The sequence below is a fragment of the Boleophthalmus pectinirostris genome, unplaced genomic scaffold (assembly GCF_026225935.1).
Source record: "Boleophthalmus pectinirostris isolate CB_2022bp ecotype Guang Dong unplaced genomic scaffold, ASM2622593v1 HiC_scaffold_22, whole genome shotgun sequence".
NCBI classification, from domain to species: Eukaryota; Metazoa; Chordata; class Actinopteri; order Gobiiformes; family Gobiidae; genus Boleophthalmus; species Boleophthalmus pectinirostris.
The window spans coordinates 17,860,124-17,879,897 of record NW_026571190.1 but is presented as its reverse complement, the minus strand read 5'-3'; the positions used below and the strand labels follow the sequence as shown (position 1 = coordinate 17,879,897).

At 38.4% G+C, this 19,774-nt stretch overlaps 2 protein-coding genes across 2 annotated transcripts; one reads left to right on the top strand and one right to left on the bottom strand.

The window, feature by feature from the left end:
• Nucleotides 1–271: 271 nt before the first annotated feature.
• On the bottom strand, nt 272–6,157 carry crybb1l2 (crystallin, beta B1, like 2). Its single transcript, XM_020941279.2, has 6 exons — nt 6,133–6,157; nt 5,647–5,738; nt 4,042–4,160; nt 2,971–3,103; nt 2,448–2,590; nt 272–446 (listed from the first exon to the last, which is right to left on the bottom strand). Exons 2-6 carry the CDS (start codon nt 5,731–5,733, stop codon nt 272–274), a joined length of 657 nt encoding a protein of 218 aa, XP_020796938.1. The 5' UTR covers nt 5,734–5,738; nt 6,133–6,157.
• A 6,379-nt stretch (nt 6,158–12,536) lies between these two features.
• Nucleotides 12,537–16,110, top strand: cryba1l2 (crystallin, beta A1, like 2). The gene is made up of 6 exons (XM_020941273.2): nt 12,537–12,587; nt 12,726–12,803; nt 12,902–13,020; nt 13,682–13,823; nt 14,388–14,530; nt 15,878–16,110. Exons 2-6 carry the CDS (start codon nt 12,726–12,728, stop codon nt 16,023–16,025), a joined length of 630 nt encoding a protein of 209 aa, XP_020796932.2. The 5' UTR covers nt 12,537–12,587; the 3' UTR covers nt 16,026–16,110.
• The last annotated feature ends 3,664 nt before the right edge of the window (nt 16,111–19,774 follow it).

The following is a 19,774-nucleotide window of genomic DNA, read 5'->3' as shown; positions in this document are numbered from 1 at the left end:
ACAATGAATTACACTAAAATGATGGTAGTACCAGGAAGGGCATCTGGTATAAAACTAAATAAACACTATGTTATTACATCAGTTGATCCCATTAGAAAAAGTCAAAATCAAAGGATAGAATAAACATCTTTAATTGAAAACAGACAGTGGATAAGATTCATGTGTGATATAATACATCTGTTCACCTCATCCTCTTCTTCTTCTTCTTCTTCACCCTCCCCTTGTCCCTATGCCCACCCCCTGCCCCTCTCTACGTCGCCCCCTGTAGGTCTCAGTTGTTAGCAGCCATGGTGTAGCAGCCATGTGGGTGCCACTGCATGTCTCTGATCCTCCTGATGGACTGCATCTGAGGGCAGCGGGCGCCAAACTCATTGAAGTGTCTGTATTCGCCCTTCTCAAACAGGTACTGGCTGCCACGGTAACCAGGGAACTGATACCCCACCCAGCTGCGGGACAAACACATCAGAGTGGTATGAATTTGGATTGTCTTGATATTAAATAGTGAATAGAAACACGGTTTAACAATTAGGCACAACCATTGATAACATAACCCAAAACAGTTCAAAGCTTTAATTTTCTGTCTCAAATTCTAGTGTCTGTTATTACCTCTAGTACGTGAATAGCTTTATGAAATCAAACTTTCTGAATGATATAGTAAATGAAGTTACTAACAAATAAAAAGACACTTTACATTTAGTACTGTTCTTTAGATCAAATTGACAGGACTTATTATTGCTTCTGTAACTGTAAAAATGTTGAGTATTTTTTAGTCCTATGGCTACATTGTGGTCTGAATAATCATAATTATCAATTGACCAAATAATGTTGACATTTCCAATGGACTGGAAAAAAGTAGTCACTAAGTCTTAAAATTTGTTAATCAACTATCTATTACCATTAATAAGTCTTTCTTTATGATTTATTAAAGCCAACCAAGGTGCAGTTATAATAAATAGTGAACTAAAAGCACATCTCTGATCATTCAGCCCGTAACTCTGTGCTCTTGATCAATTTGCTATTATCTCATGTGTTTCTGTAGACAGTGTTTAAACAGATTTAAAGGAAAACTTGCTGATGGTTAAGCCCTGGTTCAAACCACTCATATTATATCTGTACATCACACCACTGCCCACGTTGGAGTTTGCTAACTATCCGACTGTGATCAAAACATTGATTTAAACTGAGATGGCATCTGTGCCTCCCGAACACATGTGCTTTAAATTCAAATAGGATCAACTCTTTGTGACAAATAGCCCAATATCGATATGTTTCTGCCTCCACCAAACAGAGCACCACAGGACTCCACATCTCCAGCTGTGAGTGTGTGCCGCACAAATAAAGTAATCAAAGACATTAAGAAGCATCCTGCTCTCCATACCTCCGGCAAGCTGGCGGCTATGGCACCTCTGAAGATACTGTGATAAAAGTATCTATTCCAAATCTAGCTCTAGCGCTTTGAAAATCAGAGCTAGTTTGTGTTCATGTCGCTCGCAGACCGGGATGACGTCACTGCTGAAGCCTGACAGACGCACACAAGCACACAGCCGGCCCCTGTGACGCAGCTCTTTACAGAGACTCGGTTAAGGCAACAAATGAGGGAGACGTGAAGAATTCAGAAAGTTTAACTGTCTGAGCTATGAATAGGACCAAGGTGAAAATGGAGCTATGTCCCATCGGTGAAAGTGACACTTTGAATGTTACTCGGGTGTTTGTGTGGAGCCTGAAGCAGAAACAATGGGGCCAAAAAAAAGATTCCTAGTGTATATATTTTGCTTATTTGTTTGGTTATTTTTTCCTTGTAAATCATTTGCCCAAAACAGACTGTTTTGAATGTTTTTATTGCACTGAAAAACCTGCTTGTTTCTCTGGAAGTTGTTCTTCAATATAAAATTCCACAGTACAGAATAAAACGCATCTATCTCCATGGAAAAGTTTGGTTTTCACTTTCAATTTTAATGGAATCAAGTAGGTGACATTCCACCTCCAGGAAGTTATGAGGTGTTGCTTTAAGTTAAATCACTTTAGTATTTTAATTGATTGATTGATTGATAGCATTTATATAGCACCTTTCAAGATACCCAAAGCGCTTTACAGTTCATTATTCAGTCACTCCACACTCAGTGGTGGTAAGCTACTACTGTAGCCACAGCTGCCCTGGGGCAGACTGACGGAATATATATTATTTGAACCAACATAGTCCAGGTTTTATACTATATTTATCAACAACAAAAAAAAAGCTGTAATTTGTCTATATTCAGATAGACCTTTGGTCTAGGTCACTAGGTTAAGTTGCCTTTTTGCCACGTCTTTTTATGATCAGAACCTCTTTTTCTTCTATTTAAAGAGATATTTGGAGAATCAAGTAAATTACATGAATGAGCTCCTTTAAATATATACATTTTACACACAATGGAAAGGTTAAAGAAATATGAGAGATTATCCCTTACGTGCCACAGCTGACCATGACACTGCCCACGCGGTCGGTGAAGCCGTAGGAGAACAGACTGGGCACGTCGTCGTCCATGATCTCCATCTTGCGGCCCTTGTACTCGCCCACCTCATACAAGCAGATCTTGTGCTTCTCTGGGTCCTGAGAGGGGAGGGGAGAGACGGTATGTTTATCTTGATAACAATATTGAGACAACGTTTTAACAATAACTCATGAATGTGGTAAAATGCACTTTTAAATGACTGTTGATGCTTAAATATCACACAAAATGTGAATGGACACTAAAATTAATCACAAAAGCGCTGCTTTATACCCACTTTTTGTAGTTTACACTAGACATTTGTGTCTTTTTGTAAAGGTCATATGTAAAAGTTGTAACTACAGATAGTATACTACATTGATAGATATTCTAATCTTGCATACCTCCTTGTTATATTATCTGTTGTGTTATATATATATTATTTAGTTTTTATACAGTATATATATATTTTCCACCTCCAGTCAGAAGCTTGTGTGATTACCATGCGGACAGGCCTGAAGGACAGCAGGTACTCATTCCTCTGACAGTTACTCCAGGAGTCCCAGCGTGGGTACTCTCCCTTCTCCAGAATGTACATTTCTCCACAGAAGTTCATCTGCTCAAAGCCCACAAAACTGAAAACAACAACCCAGGACAGGAGCTTTAGAACAATGGTCCCACATATGACTGCACAGGTTTGGAAAAATATAAATGCGTGTAGATAAGCAGTTTATTACTATGTTGATCTGATTACATTTTATTGTGCAACCATAAGTCCCCATTACTTTTTACTCATGAGGATCAATACTAAACCTTAGATTTCATTCAGGGCCCAGTGGAAGGGGGCTAGGTTGAACAGCAGAAAATGGTTACAACCCCTAAGCCTAGTTCTATATCATAATAATAATGCTCATATTTGGTCTTTATCATGTTATTTTACTATATTTTCTTAACAAAACACAGTAAATCATCATAGGAAATCCGAAGTAGATTATAAATTTAAAAAAATGAAAAAGATTAAAAGAAATCTAATATTTTCCTCTGTGGCTTCCTGGTTTTGAGTCTCAGCTCAGTGGTTAGGGAGCCCTGTGTTAGAATGCAAACTCCACTCTACAAAATATCAACACATTTTTATTACTTCTATCTCAAACTAAATCATTACTTTGATGGATAGTGTGTCTACAGATAGCAATGTTTTGTTGCTTCCCTTGGGAATATTTTTCATTCTCCTTCTCAATGCAAAACTAATCCCACTGTGGATATTATCACTCAAGTGGCAGAACTTCTTTTTAAAATTAGACTTTCTTTCACAAAAACTCTTATCAGCAATTACTCTTTGGGCTTGTTGTTTGTTGACCACCTCTTGAATAGACAATTAGGTGAAATCACATCTTTTGTTGCTTAGTTGTTTGTAGAGATGTTTTGAAGCTGCAGTTCAGCGGCTTCAAAACATCAACAAAGAAAAATCTCAAATGATGCAGAATGGGATGGGAGAGTTGTGGTTGGTGCATTTGTGGTAAATATGAAACAAACTCTAGTTGTGGAGAAGTTTGTTGGGGGCAGATCTACTTACGGACCACAGAAAACCTTCAGAGAGCGCACCCTGTCCATCCCAAAGTCGCACACATTCATGCACTCGTTCATGATCTCGAAACAGCGCCCTTGGAAATTCTCCTGGTCATAGACACACATCTACAGCAACATAAAAATAAAGAGAAAATACATTATGCAAAAGTTACTGTAAACATCCAGAGTGCGTTTGTTTCAGTGTAGTTAGCTCCTCCCGACAGATAAATATTAAAAGAAGTGATGGAACACTCAAGCTAAATAGAGCTGCACTTTTCCAATCTTATGGGAACAGTGCAAATGCTATTTTAAAGTGCACTTAAGTAGCAAAGTCAAATCCATTCACTTGACAAAATCTAAAAATAAAGTTAAGTTTTGTTTTCTAAAAGAGCACTGTGTAACTTTTCTGGTGGGGCGTCCGCTACCTGCTTTATCGGTGAAGATATTAATGAGTTGCCGGGAATGTTCCAGAGTTTGATCTTAAACGAATCTGTGCTGCATTTATTCAATTGCATGTTCTTATTGTTGGAAAAAGTACCTAAAAAAAAATTATTTGTGAGTGGAGTAACCTATATGCACAGATCAGAGTTAACTTAGCTTGTGTCCATGCAGATAAAAAAAATGGTTTAATGCCATACTGTGAAACATTCGAGGTACAGTAATAACAATAGCAATGACATATCTGTGGAGACAAGCAGGTGGGCCCTGTATTAGAAAAGTGAAATAGTGCACCTTTATTTATATAACTGCTGTTTAGGTGATGCTCTGACTGTCATATTTAGCTCTCAACATCTGGCCTTTTACAAACTCTTGTATGAGCTCATATTTCATGCTCCAGTCTAGGGCTGTGCAATTAATCTGTTTTTAATCAAGGTTGACGTTCAGTCATTTCATCATTAATGATATGCTACCGTCTTTTTAATCAAGAAGTCTATTGTCCAGCTCTGCTCCTGTAACATTAACATTGAATAGGAAATGCTCACTTGTTTCTTAGAATCTCTCCTATGCAATAAGCAATAAATAATGTGTTTTACTCGCTTGTCAGTCATCTTAATGTTATTTCTGTCTAACCATAAGCTGTAGATCATATGCATTAGTCAATTGTCTCAGTGTAAAATAAGGTGAATGTGTTCTGACAGTTTTCTTAACAGTAGAAGAACACAGATGTCCACTGCCTCCTCAGACTCAGCTGAAGTAACACATTGTCATAACAGACCCTAGTTCTGAAGGTGAAATGCCACTGTGTAAGACACGTGTTATAAATGGGTCCTTTTGTGTGTCATTGTAAGTGGCAGTGAGGTTGTGCTAGGTGACCGTCAAAACCAGTAAATGACAACTATATTTGGACTAAAGGGCTGTGTTAAAAAAAGCATAGTTTTGCTGTATTTTTTACCATTATAGCATGTATCTCATTATATTAAAAGCAGTCATTATATATATTATATTGACATAATTACAAACTGAGACATTAAAGTGGCACTAATCAGAAAAACTCACAGCCACAGTCCAAACCACAAATCTATAATATGACCTGGATTACACACTGCCATTGTCCAATCATATACTACTTTAACTTGAATTTATAAATACACAAAGTTAAATGTGATTGTACCTTGTAGGACATCATGCCAAAGTCGGACATCTTGTTTTGACCGGTTTTCCCATCGGTCTGAGACTTGGACTTATCTCCTCCAGACATTCTGACTATAAGAAAGAACACAACAAGTTTACATTTCAAGTTTGCAACACCATCACAAGCACTGGTTAGCCTATATATATATATATATATATATATATATATATATATATATATATATATATATATATATATATATATAAGCATAATGTGGAAAAGCCTAATGTGAGTGACCAAAAATTTGCAGTTAAAAATAGATTACTTTACATCCATGACACTTTTTTCAAGCAATACAACAATCTAATAAGTTCATTTCCACACCTAAATATAATTATATTACATAATGCATTTTTACTCTATTTATGTAAAAGTAGATATTTCTAAGATAGATGTTTTTGTCCGTGTTTCTCTGTGTTTGACCCAGTTGTATTGTATTGATGATGTTGTTTGTGACAGTCTTACCTGTGGCAGTGTGTGCGTACAGGAGTCGACAGGGCCGGTGTGAATGGAGTGAGCTCGCCTGGGCCCCCCGTCCCCCTTTTATACCCCTGCATCCCGGGACAGGGGATTATCCACATAGAAACAAACTCGCTGAGCTCACAAGCCTCCACAGAAAAGAAATACCCCCATCATCAAACACAGGGGCAGAGGTGGAACAGGCATAACCTTAGTAACAGGCTAAAGGGGCTATTACAAGAAGAAGGATAACATTTGGAAAACAAGTTACTGTTGCAATGAACAATTATCCTTTTGAATGGTGAAAAGTCCCGAAAATGTGAATATTTTTGTTGAGCTAACTTTTTGGTCAAGGTACAATTGGTACAATTGTTTTAAACACAACGAACACAAAATATGAATTCTCTATGTCATAATGAGATAGCAAACACACAAAACATGACAATGGGAATTGAAATTAAATAAAAAGTTAAATGAGTTAAATACAAAATTAAATGCAGCAATAACAACAAGCAACTCAAGTGTAGTTTATATTTCAGTTTGAACAATGTGATCATAATATAAGTGCTGTAAAAATGTTTTTCATAATGTGAAGTTTTGAAATAAAAAATAAGGTATTTTATGTGTAAAAATAACAGTTTTTCTGTTTTTTTGGGTTTTTTTTTTTTTTTTTCATTTCTTGTGACATATGAATCTCAAAAACAGATCGGCCCAGGTAAAAAAAAAATCTTGTTTCATTTAGTTGTCATATATTTTGGATATCTTGTAACTAGTATTTGAGTAAACTAAACCTCATCAATCTAAAAATCCTTCAGTACCTTTCGTCAAAATCTTAAGTACAAGATTGGGGAGTTTGATGTATGTAGGTGCTAAGGGGTTATTCTTATGTCCCTATGGGGAAAAAATGCATTTTGAGAAAATGATCTATGAAGTTACAATATAACTTTATGGCTGCAAGTTGATTAAATAAAATATTTATCTTTCCTTGCTGAGTGGTCAATTTAGTTGTTTGCACAGGGAATCTTGTATCCAAAGAGACCAAACTGAAATAAAAAATTAAATAAGTGTTTGCCTGTGTCTCTCCTTAAGTAGTGAAAAGCAGCAATAATTGTATAAAAATTATATTAATTAAACCACTGCTTTTTGTAGTGGTAAAACTACTTCATTTTGATTTATTTTCTTTACAAACTTCATTTATTCAAGTTTGTATTCTTGAACAATCTGCTCAATTCACCATTTATGCGCCTTGGAGCCTTTCTGTGCAAGAGTCTGCATGTTTCTCCCTGTGTTTGGGTAGGTTTCCTCTGGGTACTCTGGTTCCTCCCACCCATCTAAAATATCCACAACGTAAAATCCTCCAAGTTCTCCAGGTACCTGGGATCTAGCTCAAGATTTGGAATTGCCCTCTGCTCCTGACAGATTGTCCCTGCAGCACTGAAGGATGGATCAAATGCAGAATTTTCCCATGGGAGAATAAAGCGTACCTTATCTTTGTACAATGTGAGATATGTATCCATAAGAGGAATCTAGGAAGACAGGATGCCAGCACAACCCTGGAATACATGTCATGCATCGGTATTTAAAATCCTCTTTCAGTTCCTGGTTTTATGTTTACCACCATAACATAATACGGGCTCATTGTCCACTCAGCTCTCCTGTGCAGTGAAGTTGAGGCTATGGGACGAGTTATAAGCAGTGAAGCAATAAGTTGTGCGAGGCAATAACCTGGCAGTCTGTCCTCCGGGTGAAATGCTTGGACAATAACCGCCTCTCTCTGCATCAAGGAGACACATATTAAATTCAAACTGTCAGATTTTTCATACGTGGGTGGGTGCAATATTACGGTGGGCCCTAGCTACAAGAAAGATGACCATGAACTGCACTTTTTCTCTGCAAAATACCCACAAAGGAGTTATGTCAAAACAAGACGAAAACATTATATCAAATGACATCCAGGTTTTTAGCAAGCCGGTGGTGTTGAGCTCAACAACCATGTATAAATCCCAATTAATTTGCATTATAATTAGAATCCTCTAGTTCTTACGTAGAAGTGAACATCTGTGAAATGTCAATGAGAAATTTTAAGCGCTCTCTTGAGAGGACTGGAGGCTGTTTTGCTCTGACGCAGTTGGGGGCCAAAAATACAGAAAAAAATTGGTTCATTTTTATGCAGAGACACCTCCCTGTTTTCTTAACAGCACCAAGAGAGGCCAGGGAGAGAGCAATGTGAGGCTGACAGGCAGGAAAGCATACAAAATGATGGTAAACAAACACATTTTCAGTCAACAAGTTATCCATGGTGACAAATATAAAGATATAATAATTAACACATCACCGTATGAATATAGACAACTATGACTTTAGAAGTGCCAGTTCACTGATACAGTCTCACAGTAGTAAAAAAGCTTATGTCAGTGGTCCCTACAATATGTGACAAATACAACTACTACTACTACTACTACTACTAACACTATTGATGATATACTTTCTTGAAATGTCCCCATTGGCGCAATTGGTGCAATTAATAAAGCTTTATTATTTAGATATTAAAACATTTACTTCTTATGGAAAGTCTTGTTGTTTTAGACTTCAGCATTTAAAAATTTTTGCTTTGAAATGCAGTTTATCAGTTCATATTTTAGTCTCTGAAATGTAGTTCTCCTGGAGTTGTTTACAATGTACACTCTAATCACAATCACAATATTTAAACAATAGCAATTATTTATTGTTTATCCCTATTTATTTATTTATGAGGATGTATTTGGTGTGAAGCATTTAAGAATCAGGAGTTGTTTACATTAGGACTTAATAGGGACTACCTTGTTGTGGTTTGAATGCTTTTATTTATTCATTCATCAAAGTAAAAATAAAACATCACAGGCCTACTGTGTTCCTTTGGACAGAGTCAGCATCTTAATTGCTACTTTTCAAAGGTTTTCAGCAGCTTTTATGTCAGCCCATTGGAGGTTGAGCAATATTGTTTCAAGCAATAACAACACAGGTCAAGCAGAATTTGATCATTTCGTTTACGCACCTCTGCTTTTTCAAATAATATTCAAATATAGTAGCATTTCTTTTGAATTTTGTATTATTCAGTGTTATTTTAATACTTCGTAGTGTATAAATGTCAAAGCCAACTGTATGAGTGTGCAGAAGTGCAAACCCCCTAAGAAAAGTTATTAATAAAACATCTGAAAAAACAGCATAACCCGGAGCTCCCATAAATATTCACCAGGGCAGTCGTATCTATCTGTAAAGTACTTAATTTTAAAACCTCTGACTCATCCATTCAGGAAATGTTGGGTTGGGGGGCTCTCAGTTTGTACATATGGTAATTTTATGCTGAAATTAACATGGGACCATTGCAGTAAATAGGCCCAGTTTTACTTAATTGCTTTATTTTTGGAGAAAGAATGTTATCGCTCTACAAAAAAATGCTAAGGTATCACATGTTTGTATCTGTAAAATTACTCAAATTGTTCTTTTCAGAAAAAAAATTTGGTTAATAATAATGTATTAATTTGGAAAACAATGTGGATCTAGGATTCTGCATTTACATACTGCACCTTTAAATGTCTCTTGATAGAAGCCATAGCCTTAATTACACAACTGTAAAAGTCATATCTTTGCATTCTCTACAAAACCAGACATTCGCAGTGCCTTGTGAGGATCAAACTGGGGCTAAAATCTCTGAAAAACAAACACGTTCCAGCTGAAGTTACATCTCTTGGTCATAAAACTTTCTCTTTGATGAGTGGTTTAATGTCTGTGCACTGACGTCTGACCAGTGCTAGATTACGCAGCTCCACTCACAGAGAGATCTCATTCAGTCCAAACAGATCGAATCAGTGGGAGGAGGCAGCTGACTTGTCTATGTGTTTATGTTTAATTTGTTCTCTTAATATATCGTATCATGTTGCACAAAAACAGGCTCTCAATAGTAGTCAATATGATTTTAACTGAGAGACTGATCAGTGTTAGGTAGATAATAAGCATTATAAGGATAATAAGGATAAGTATTAACCCCCCAAGAAGAACCTCCAACAAAAAAGTCACCTATTCACTGTTAAATGGCACTGCTCGTTTACTAGTATATTCTTGAACCTAACCATTTCTATAATAATGAATAGATATTTATTATTTATACCTATGAGCAAAAAAAAAAAAAAAACATGTCCCATTTCCCATATACTTATGGAAATGGGGTTAAGTACAGGACCAACAGACATGAATACTCATTGTGGTACCGCTTATTCAGGTCTGCATGAGCTTCCACAGAGGGAGGTTTAAATAGCCCCGTGTTTGCGTCATATTGATAACTAAGAAGGCCAGTTGAGGGACAATCTTTTTGAGGAACGTTGAGAAGTGCTGAGACTTATAAGTATTAAAGAAAGACTAATTATGAAACACAGTAAATTAATCTTTAATGGAACTATAATATTGAAAGTCTCAAAATTTCTTGAGCAAAGTGAAATATTTGTTTCATTATAATGCAACGAGAGTACTGCTCATTAACATTTAATAACCCTCAGTTGTTTTACAGAAAAGAGTGTTGAGAATCTCTCACAGGAATCCTCCAAAAGAGCAGACTATTTTTGATCAGGTCAGGTCTGTTAAAATTAAAAGATTGTTTTACACACAATATTAACACAAAGCGTAATATTATTTGTTATCATGTGTTCTGCTAAATATTTTACTGTGTATACTGCAAGTAGCAAAAGGAAATTTGACTTTTAAATTTGTGCCAGAGCTACACTTAAACAAATGTGTATTTCATATGCTGGTGTGACACTGTGGAACTCCCTAGACAATGAACTTAAAAACAGTCCAAATACCATCCAGTTAATGTATAAATGTAAAGAAAAGTATTTGTTAGTAACCCATAGTATCAAGTTAGTCACATTTGGCCATCTATGTTTATTTTTCCTATTGTTGTAAAGAGAATGGGGTTGGGGTTAATACTTGCATATGCATAGACTTTTCCAATTTCCTTGCAGAATATTGTGTGTAGGGTAGCTGATATACAACACTCATATCCTATATGTTCAGGTCTTACTCATATAATGAAATGTCAAGGATGAGGACCATCTGATGACGCAAAGTTGATGTTGCCATGGGAACCAAAGTCCATTGTGCCCCAGAAAAGGTGCAGCAGTGCAAAACTCTATAGAGACAAGGGCACAGGGGTTGCTACAGAAATGTGACACTGACAGAAGAAATAATCAACAACATAACTGTGTAGTTTTGTTTAGTTCATGACCTTTTCACACCAAGGGGCTCATAAGAAAATTCTTTGATTTCCAGTAATTGTCGAATGAACAAATAAAGCACACCTGCCCACTTCCTGGATGCTGCTTTGCTCCCTGCTAATCGTGGTGCAGAATATTCTGGGCCCACACTACATGTTCCCTTTAATAAATTCACTTTACACACTTTTGGAGGGTCCCATTTATGAATAATTTAGGCGTCTGCAGTTGACTCAATTGTAAATTATGTAAATGCAATATTAAGACAGGTCTAGAAGCAAATATTAGAATATTTTGTAACTCAGAATACAAAATTGTTTGAGACAGTATACTATGGGCAGAAATAATAAGCAACATGTTTCCGGAAAAAAACTTTCTAGGGCCAGAAACATTAATGGGTTTAGCCTGGAGAAACATGAACAAATTAACATCACCACTGATTTAAAAATTTCCTCTTCCATTTGAAGCAGGTCCATCACTTGCTTTAACAAATCCACTCATTCTGTGCCTATAGCCCGGGCTTTTGTTGCGCTGTACGATGGCACTGCTGACCCATAGAAGAGCGCAACAACAGGAGGCATTCAGCGCACCTCTACGTTAAGTGCTGAGTCGACGAGCCACACTGGGCTACAACAAAGACACTGAAAAAAAACAGGCTGAGTGAGGTTTAGGGCCTCTAGAGGGGCACGGGCGCGCGCCTACATGGTTTTCCCACGCGCACGCGCATATTGAAGGATTCAAGTTCACGCGCACGTAACCAATGACCTGCGTAAAGCTCCAAACAAGTTGAAAAGTTAAATAGAATTAAGCTAATAAACCGAACCCGTCTGAATGTATGGCTGTGTGGTGTATAATTGGTTATTTAAAATGAAATATGTCAGTACTGTCTAACAGTCATTACGGTATTAGAAGCAGTGAAGAGCTGTTTGGTTCATGCATAAAAGTACTGTCCTGGACGTGTCACATTTTCACATTTTGAGAACAGTGAATAACTTAGTAAATGCCTCAGTTTGACTCAGTCAAAGTGAGGCATTTGTCTCAGTCAAACTCTTTACAGGGGGATAACATCGTTTGCATAAAGGGGCTGCACAAGCACGCGCGCGCAGGCACGTGCCAGCCGCGTGGACGTGAGTATAAAACCAAAGAGCCAGGTTCACATAAAAGTTTACGCTAACGGGATTTTGGTGCGTGAGGAGATCCGTGAACATCACAGCGGTAAGGAAAAGAGTAAATGGCCTTTTGGTATATCTTTAACAGTAGATTACAGTTGGTTATGTCAAAAAGGAAAATCAGAAGACTACAAAGGCCTAATCTAATATTACGCTATATTAAAACCTATTTTTTCGATTACAGATGAACAGATTTCATAAAAACTTCTATAATCACTCCTCCATGTACTCTTATGGCATGGGGATGGCTCCTTTCTTCAAGGTAAATTGGCTACATGTTTTCTACACATCATCAATGTATAGGACACATCCACTCGGCCTCCCGGTTTACCTCTGCCCTCTTTCTCTCCCCTCGCGCAGGTGACGGTCTTCGAGCAGGAGCACTTCCAGGGCAAGTGCATGGAGTTCACCTCAGAGTGCTGCAACATCCACGAGTGCGGCTTCGACAACATCCGCTCCATCCGAGTGGAGAGTGGAGCGTGAGTCATCGGCCTGTACGCCTGCACGTCTCTGTGGACAGCTGACTGGCTCCGAGACGTAAATGAGACCAGAGAAAGTAGTGTCCAGGCTCCCACGATTTAAAAAAGCCACCTCGAATAGGCCGCTCCATCCCACGAGTATCGCACAGTGATGGGGTTACGCTCCTCCAGCCACCGTTTTCGATTTTTACTGAGGAAAAAGCGAGAGTGACTTAGACCTGAGTGAAAACCGGTTAATACTGTCAGGCAGTCAGCTTTCAAGATTTAAATTACTCGAATGTGCTTTTCAAATGGATGGATAAAGTTAGAAAAAAGTTACAAAATAGAGACATAGGCTAAAGCTGGGGCAGCCTCTGTTCCCTCTTCACCACAGTTAGTTAGCCAATCCAAATGTTATTTTTGCTTCTAAAGATTTCAACACATCAGAAGTGTTTTGTAAATTGTTAAATAATAATGTGAGATTAACATCCAAATTGCCTGGGACACAATACTGGTTCTGGTTACTGATCGCAGCCAAAAGGTTTTGTTCAGAAGTGATAATTGATTGTAATATTGCTTGTGGTTGGTGTGCTGTAGACTAGAGACAAGCTCGCTCTCACCCATCTCGTCTCCACTGGTTCATGTATGGACTAGAGATTGTGTCATATACTGTATCTTTCAGTTGGGTTGGTTACGAGCACCATCACTTTGAGGGACAGCAGTTCATCCTGGAGCGTGGAGAGTACCCCAACTGGGAGTCCTACACTGGCAACCTGTCCTACCATACCGAGTGGTTCAAGTCTTTCCGCCCCATCTACTGCGCTGTGAGTACAAAATGGCTAAAGTGAGTGAGTTACATTTACTAGAGAAAATAATAAATAATTAGTAATTGTACTATTTTTTTAAATATATAATAGACAATGTAGCTAACCACTATTGAGTGTAGAGTGAATTATTAATTAATTGTAAAGCAGTAGTAGTAGCAGTAGTAGTAGTAGTAGTAGTAGTAGTAGTTTTTTTTTTTCCATACTCTTAATACTTTTTCTGGTGGAGAATTCCTAATCACACAGGGTAGTGCCTTTCTATTTCAAAAGGGTTCACATGTACATACAGTGTACATACAATTTAATGTGTCTATATTAATCTAGTCTATATTCAGTTTTTTACATAAAGGCTGGTATCCTAAATTAGCTTTTCTCTTCATCTCTGGTTCTGTGGGTGTCAAAAAATCTGGGAAGGGGCACAAAATGGCTTCCAAAACAAGTTCTCCATATTTTGAGTGTCAGAAAGGGTAAAAATAGCCCGGGACAAATCATTCAGTGCATCTGTCTGACATATTTGGCACAAATTTTGACACAATCCCACCTCCTTTTTCTCCTCCTCCACAGTCTCACCATAGCAGCCGTATGATGATCTATGAGAGGGAGAACTTTATGGGGCGCTGTACCGAGCTGTGCGATGATTACCCCTCCCTGCAGGCCATGGGCTGGTTCAGGCCTGAGGTTGGATCCATGCATGTGCAGTGTGGAGCGTAAGTACTGACATTCAGCATCTCCTCATTTTAATCAATGTAATTATTTTGACCCAAAAAGAGACAAGATCATCTATTATAATCTCTTGAACAAGGGCATAAAGTGTTATTTGTACACTTCTATGGTTAATTGTAGGGGTCCATTCATGCTGTGCTAGAATTGAACCTAAGCTAAGACACAAGGCACATTTTAACACATAATGCAATGTTAAAATGTTGTCTGAAAATCACCCACCTCTAGTTGTAAACTTTATAACATAAAATGGGTGGCAAAAATATAATTCTGTACTCTGCATTTTCTTTCGATTACTTTGTCATTATCAGAAACTGATCTTCAGTTGATCAAAATTATAGTACAGCATAGCATAATAAAAAAAAAACTGAACTTAACTGGCCTCATCTGACACACTTTGTCCAATTCACTGATGTCTTGACATAATTATGTAGAATACTATGCCAAAAGTGACACCAAAGGCCATTAAATCACTTTTTTTTCTAGCTCTGGTATTACTGGTGTGACTTTGAGGTACATTCAAGTTCCTCAAAAATAATAACACTTAGAAATATAGATATACCCCAAACAAGATAAAATACACATTTTACTTACAAATGTATAATCAAACTGTCTCTATCAAACAAAAAACTTTTGTGGTATAGCATTCATCTTCAGCAATGGATAGCAACAGCAAAAGATAGTTTTAACTGTTGTCTGTTTACTTAAAATGTTTATGGGTAACTGATTAAATAGTTGAACTAAGCCCACTAGATATTGAACAATCCTGGGAGCACAATTCAGTCACTTGATCAATGCAACACTTTTCCATTTTCAACCGTAGTCTGCACTCAAAAATCTAAATGTTGAATGTATTATGTAATATTTTCAATCTGACTGTATTGCAAAATCAGATAATGATTAGATAATATACCTAGTACTTACTCAAAGTGTTTTACCAATCACCATTAAGTTAGTGCTTAATATGTTTTGTATATAGCCTATTTTGTGACTTTTAAGTTATGGTCATTTTGGCTTCTTTGCTTGAACAGCATCAAATATAGCCCAACAAAATACATGGTTTACATAAGTAGGATAAATATTTTGGAAAATGTGTTGATTGGCAAAATTTTAATTTATATGCATTTTTGGCAAGTAAGGGACATGTTTTCTTTAGCAATAAAAACACCTATAATTTAAGAAAAAATACATAAATTTAACACCATTTTAGGGAAGATTCCAGGCAATAATAGCTTTATCCAAATAAACAGATAACAAAACTCCCACAAGAAAAGTTACATAGTGCACCTTTAATAGTGTTCTTAAATCTACTTTTTTATTTCCATCTTGTTTAGCTTTGTGTGCTACGAGTACCCGGGCTACAGGGGGCAGCAGTACATCATGGAGTGTGAGAAGCACAGTGGAGACTACCAGCACTGGAGGAACTGGGGGTCCCATTGCCAGACCCCCAAAATCCAGTCCATCAGACGTATTCGCCACTGAGAGGGGCCTGAATACGGCCCCTTCATTCAGATAGGGGGTCAAACTAGTCCAAACCGGTATCCCAGAAGAGCAGCTACCTCCACCTGTCAGCTCATTTTCTATCAATGCTCATTTTGTTCTAGAAGTGAATTAAACTGAGAATCATGACAAAAATGTTGTATAATGTTTGGAGTTATTTGTAAAAGTGGTAAGACAGTGTTGGTTCATCTGCGTAATCAGTTAGTCAATATTTAGGGAGGGATTGAAAAAAACAACTGATAACTTCAAAAGGGTACAAAGCATCAAGATAATACATTTGGAGGTCACTTTTAAGTTACTGATCTTGTGCATGTATTTCTATTTAGTATAAAGCCTGATTATGATAAGAGGTTTATTTATATGGATGTGCAGACTGATTTAATGAATGCACTGAATTCAAAATTGTGAGAATAGGTCAAAAAGTGTGTTGAAATGTTAATATCCCAGTAAATAATAATTTATAACAACAAGTAACAAGTATTAACCACTAAAACAAGTATATAAGAAGTATTAACCACTAAAAGCAGTACCATAGATCAGATAGTAATTAACATGTTATTCAATGATATTCCTCCATAACACAGGTTTTAGGCTTAGGCTGCATTTCTGACATCATATAGAGGGGAGGATATATTGCTGTTCCTAGTATGGCACTTTTCTGGACTGAGATGTCCGTTGTTTTTCCCGGCACCTGCTGTAGCCATTCTTCCAGTTTGGGGGTTACAGCCTCCGATCACCACAGGCACCATTGATGCCTTCTCTTTCCAGGCTCTCTCCAGCTCCTCCTTGAGCCCTTGGTATTTTTCTAGTTTCTCATGTTCCTTTTTCCTGATATTACCATCGCTTGGTATTGTGATGTCCACCACCACGGCTCTGCTCTGTTTCTTATCCACCACCACTATGTCTGGTTGGTTCGCCTTCACCATCCTGTCAGTCTGTATCTGGAAGTCCCACAGGATCTTGGCTCAGTCATTCTCCACAACCTTTGGAGGTGTTTCCCACCTTGATCCTGGGGTTTCCAGCCCGTACTCTGCACAGATGTTTCTGTACACTATGCCCGCCACTTGGTTATGTCGCTCCATGTATGCTTTCCCTGCCAGCATCTTACACCCTGCAGTTATGTGCTGGACTGTCTCAGGAGCCTCTTTGCACAGTCTACACCGTGGGTCTTGTCTGGTGTGGTAGATCTGGGCCTCTATTGCTCGAGTGCCCAGGGCCTGCTCCTGAGCAGCCAGGATCAGTGCCTCTGTGCTGTCCTTCAGACCAGCCCTCTCAAGCCATTGGTAGGATTTCTTGATATCAGCCACTTCAGTTATGTTCCGGTGGTACGCCCCATGTAGGGGTTTGTCCTGCCATGATGGTCCCTCCAGCACCTCTTCCTCTGGACCCCACTGTCTGAGACATTCTTTGAGCACCTCATCTGTCGGGGCCTTGTCCTTGATGTACTCAAGGAGCTACGATGGTTCATCCTGGACAGTGGTTCCCACACTCACTAGTCCTCGGCCTCCTTCCTTCCGGCCTGCGTACAGTCTCAGGGTGCTGGATTTGGGATGGAACCCTCCATGCATGGTCAGGAGCTTTCGTGTCTTAACATCTGTGGTCTGTATCTCCTCCTTTGGCCAGCTTACAATTCCTGCAGGGTATCTGATCACTGGCAGGGCATAGCTGTTGATTGCCTGCGCCTTGTTTTAGCCATTGAGCTGGCTTCTAAGGACTTGCCTCACTCTTTCAGGTATTTGGCTGTAGCCACTTTCCTTGTTACCTCTTCAAGGTTGCCATTTGCTTGTGGGATACCAAGGTACTTGTAACTGTCCTCAATGTCTGCTATTGTTCCCTCTGTGTGGACTACCTTCCCTCTCTTTGTCACCATCCTGCTACATTTCTCAAGCCCGAATGACATTCCAATGTCTGTGCTGTAGATCCTTGTGGTGTGGATCAGTGAGTCAATGTCTCGCTCACTCTTAGCGTACAGCTTGATGTCATCCATGTAGAGGAGGTGACTGATGGTGGCCCCCTTCCTGAGTCGGTATCTGTAGCCAGTGCGGTCGATTATTTGGCTGAGAGGGTTCAGGCCTATGCAGAACAGCAGTGAGGACAGTGAGTCTCCTTGGTATATGCCACATTTGATGGACACGTGTGCAAGTGGGTTCCCCTTGGCTTCAAGGGTGGTTTTCCACAACCGCATCAAGTTTTCAATGAACGCCCTTAGAGTCCTGTTGATATTGTACAGCTTCAAGCACTCAGTGATCCATGTGTGTGACATTGAGTCGTAGGCTTTCTTGTAACCAATCCAGGCAGTGCACAGGTTGGTCTTACGGGTTCTGCAGTCTTCAGTCAACCAGGAGTTGGTGTTTGGCTCCCCTGGTGTTTTTGCGATGTCCTTCTGTGCTGCGCTCATGTATTGATCCATGTGCCTGCTTATCTTAGCCACGATAATGCCTGACATGAGCTTCCATGTTGTGGAGAGACAGGTTATTGGCCGATAGTTGGATGGGACTGCACCCTTTGAGGGATCCTTCAGGATCAGGATCATGTCCCCTTGGGTTAACCATTCAGGGTGTGTCCCATCCTTTAGCAGCTTGTTCATTTGTGCTGCCAGGCGTTCGTGGAGAGCAGTGAATTTCTTTAGCCATTATGCATGTCAGGGCCTGGTGCGGTCCAGTGTTTCATACCTGAGACTCTTTCCTGGATGTCTGCCACTGTGATGGTGACTGGATTCACATTAATTTCACATTAACTAATTAAGTCATTATTTATTTTAACACCATTAATGCAGTTTTTATTATATATTTATTTTTATTGTAAATGTCTGTTTCTCACTGGCTTTTATTTTGAAAAAGTCCATCGCGAGTGTTTCTTTAAGTGTTTCTTTAAGCGTTCTCTCTCTCTCTCTCTCTCTCTCTCTCTCTCTCTCTCTCTCTCTCTCTCTCTCTCTCTCTCTCTCTCTCTCTCTATATATATATATATATATATATATACATATGTATATATTTCACCCTTTTTGAAAGAAACAACCAACTGACTCATTATATGGATTGGCTCCACAAACATATATTAAACTTTTTTTAAATGAGAACCATCACACTTTTGTCATTGTTGCCACATTTTGGAATAGTGAAAAAAATATTAAAATATAATTTGTGCTGATGGAGAACACACTCTCCATTTTTTCATGTGGATAGGCCCAGTATGAACCAGTGGACGTGCATTTTGGCAGTTATTTATTCTTATTCTGCCATAGAAATCTGACCTGCCATTCAGCTAAATTTGAAACTATTAAATTGTCTTGATTGATGTGATGTCAAGCAACCTATTTGTAGTTTTAAAGGTGCACTGTGAAAATTTTTAGTTGGTTGTCCGTCACCTGCTTCTTTCTATGGATGTCATTTCTCTGCCTGGAATGTTCCACAGTATGACATTAAACTGCTCTACCTACTACTGTGTTGCATGTCCACAGATCTGACCAGTAACTTTGCCTGGTTTGGTCTCTGTGGTGATAAAAAGGTTTCATTCCATACATTTCAGACAAAGCAATAGCATCTCTATGGAGAAAAGCATTTGACGGACTCTCCACCAGAAAAGTTACACCATTAACGTTTAACAATGATGATTTGTAGCGTGTTTGGCATAAGACTCACTACCAGCGAACATCACCAATTCACATACAAACAATGCACTTACATGTAAAATATATGTCACATCTACTAATTATCTTTCTTCTTACTTCAAAT

Coding starts and splice junctions, on each gene's coding strand:
- crybb1l2 (XM_020941279.2), bottom strand. CDS start 5,733: ATGTCTGGAGGAGATAAGTCCAAGTCTCAGACCGATGGGAAAACCGGT. Junction 4,161..5,646: donor TTGGCATGATGTCCTACAAG/GTACAATCACAT, acceptor ATGTTGCTGTAG/ATGTGTGTCTATGACCAGGA. Junction 3,104..4,041: donor CTGAAGGTTTTCTGTGGTCC/GTAAGTAGATCT, acceptor TGTTGTTTTCAG/TTTTGTGGGCTTTGAGCAGA.
- cryba1l2 (XM_020941273.2), top strand. CDS start 12,726: ATGAACAGATTTCATAAAAACTTCTATAATCACTCCTCCATGTACTCT. Junction 13,021..13,681: donor ATCCGAGTGGAGAGTGGAGC/GTGAGTCATCGG, acceptor TGTATCTTTCAG/TTGGGTTGGTTACGAGCACC. Junction 14,531..15,877: donor ATGCATGTGCAGTGTGGAGC/GTAAGTACTGAC, acceptor CATCTTGTTTAG/CTTTGTGTGCTACGAGTACC.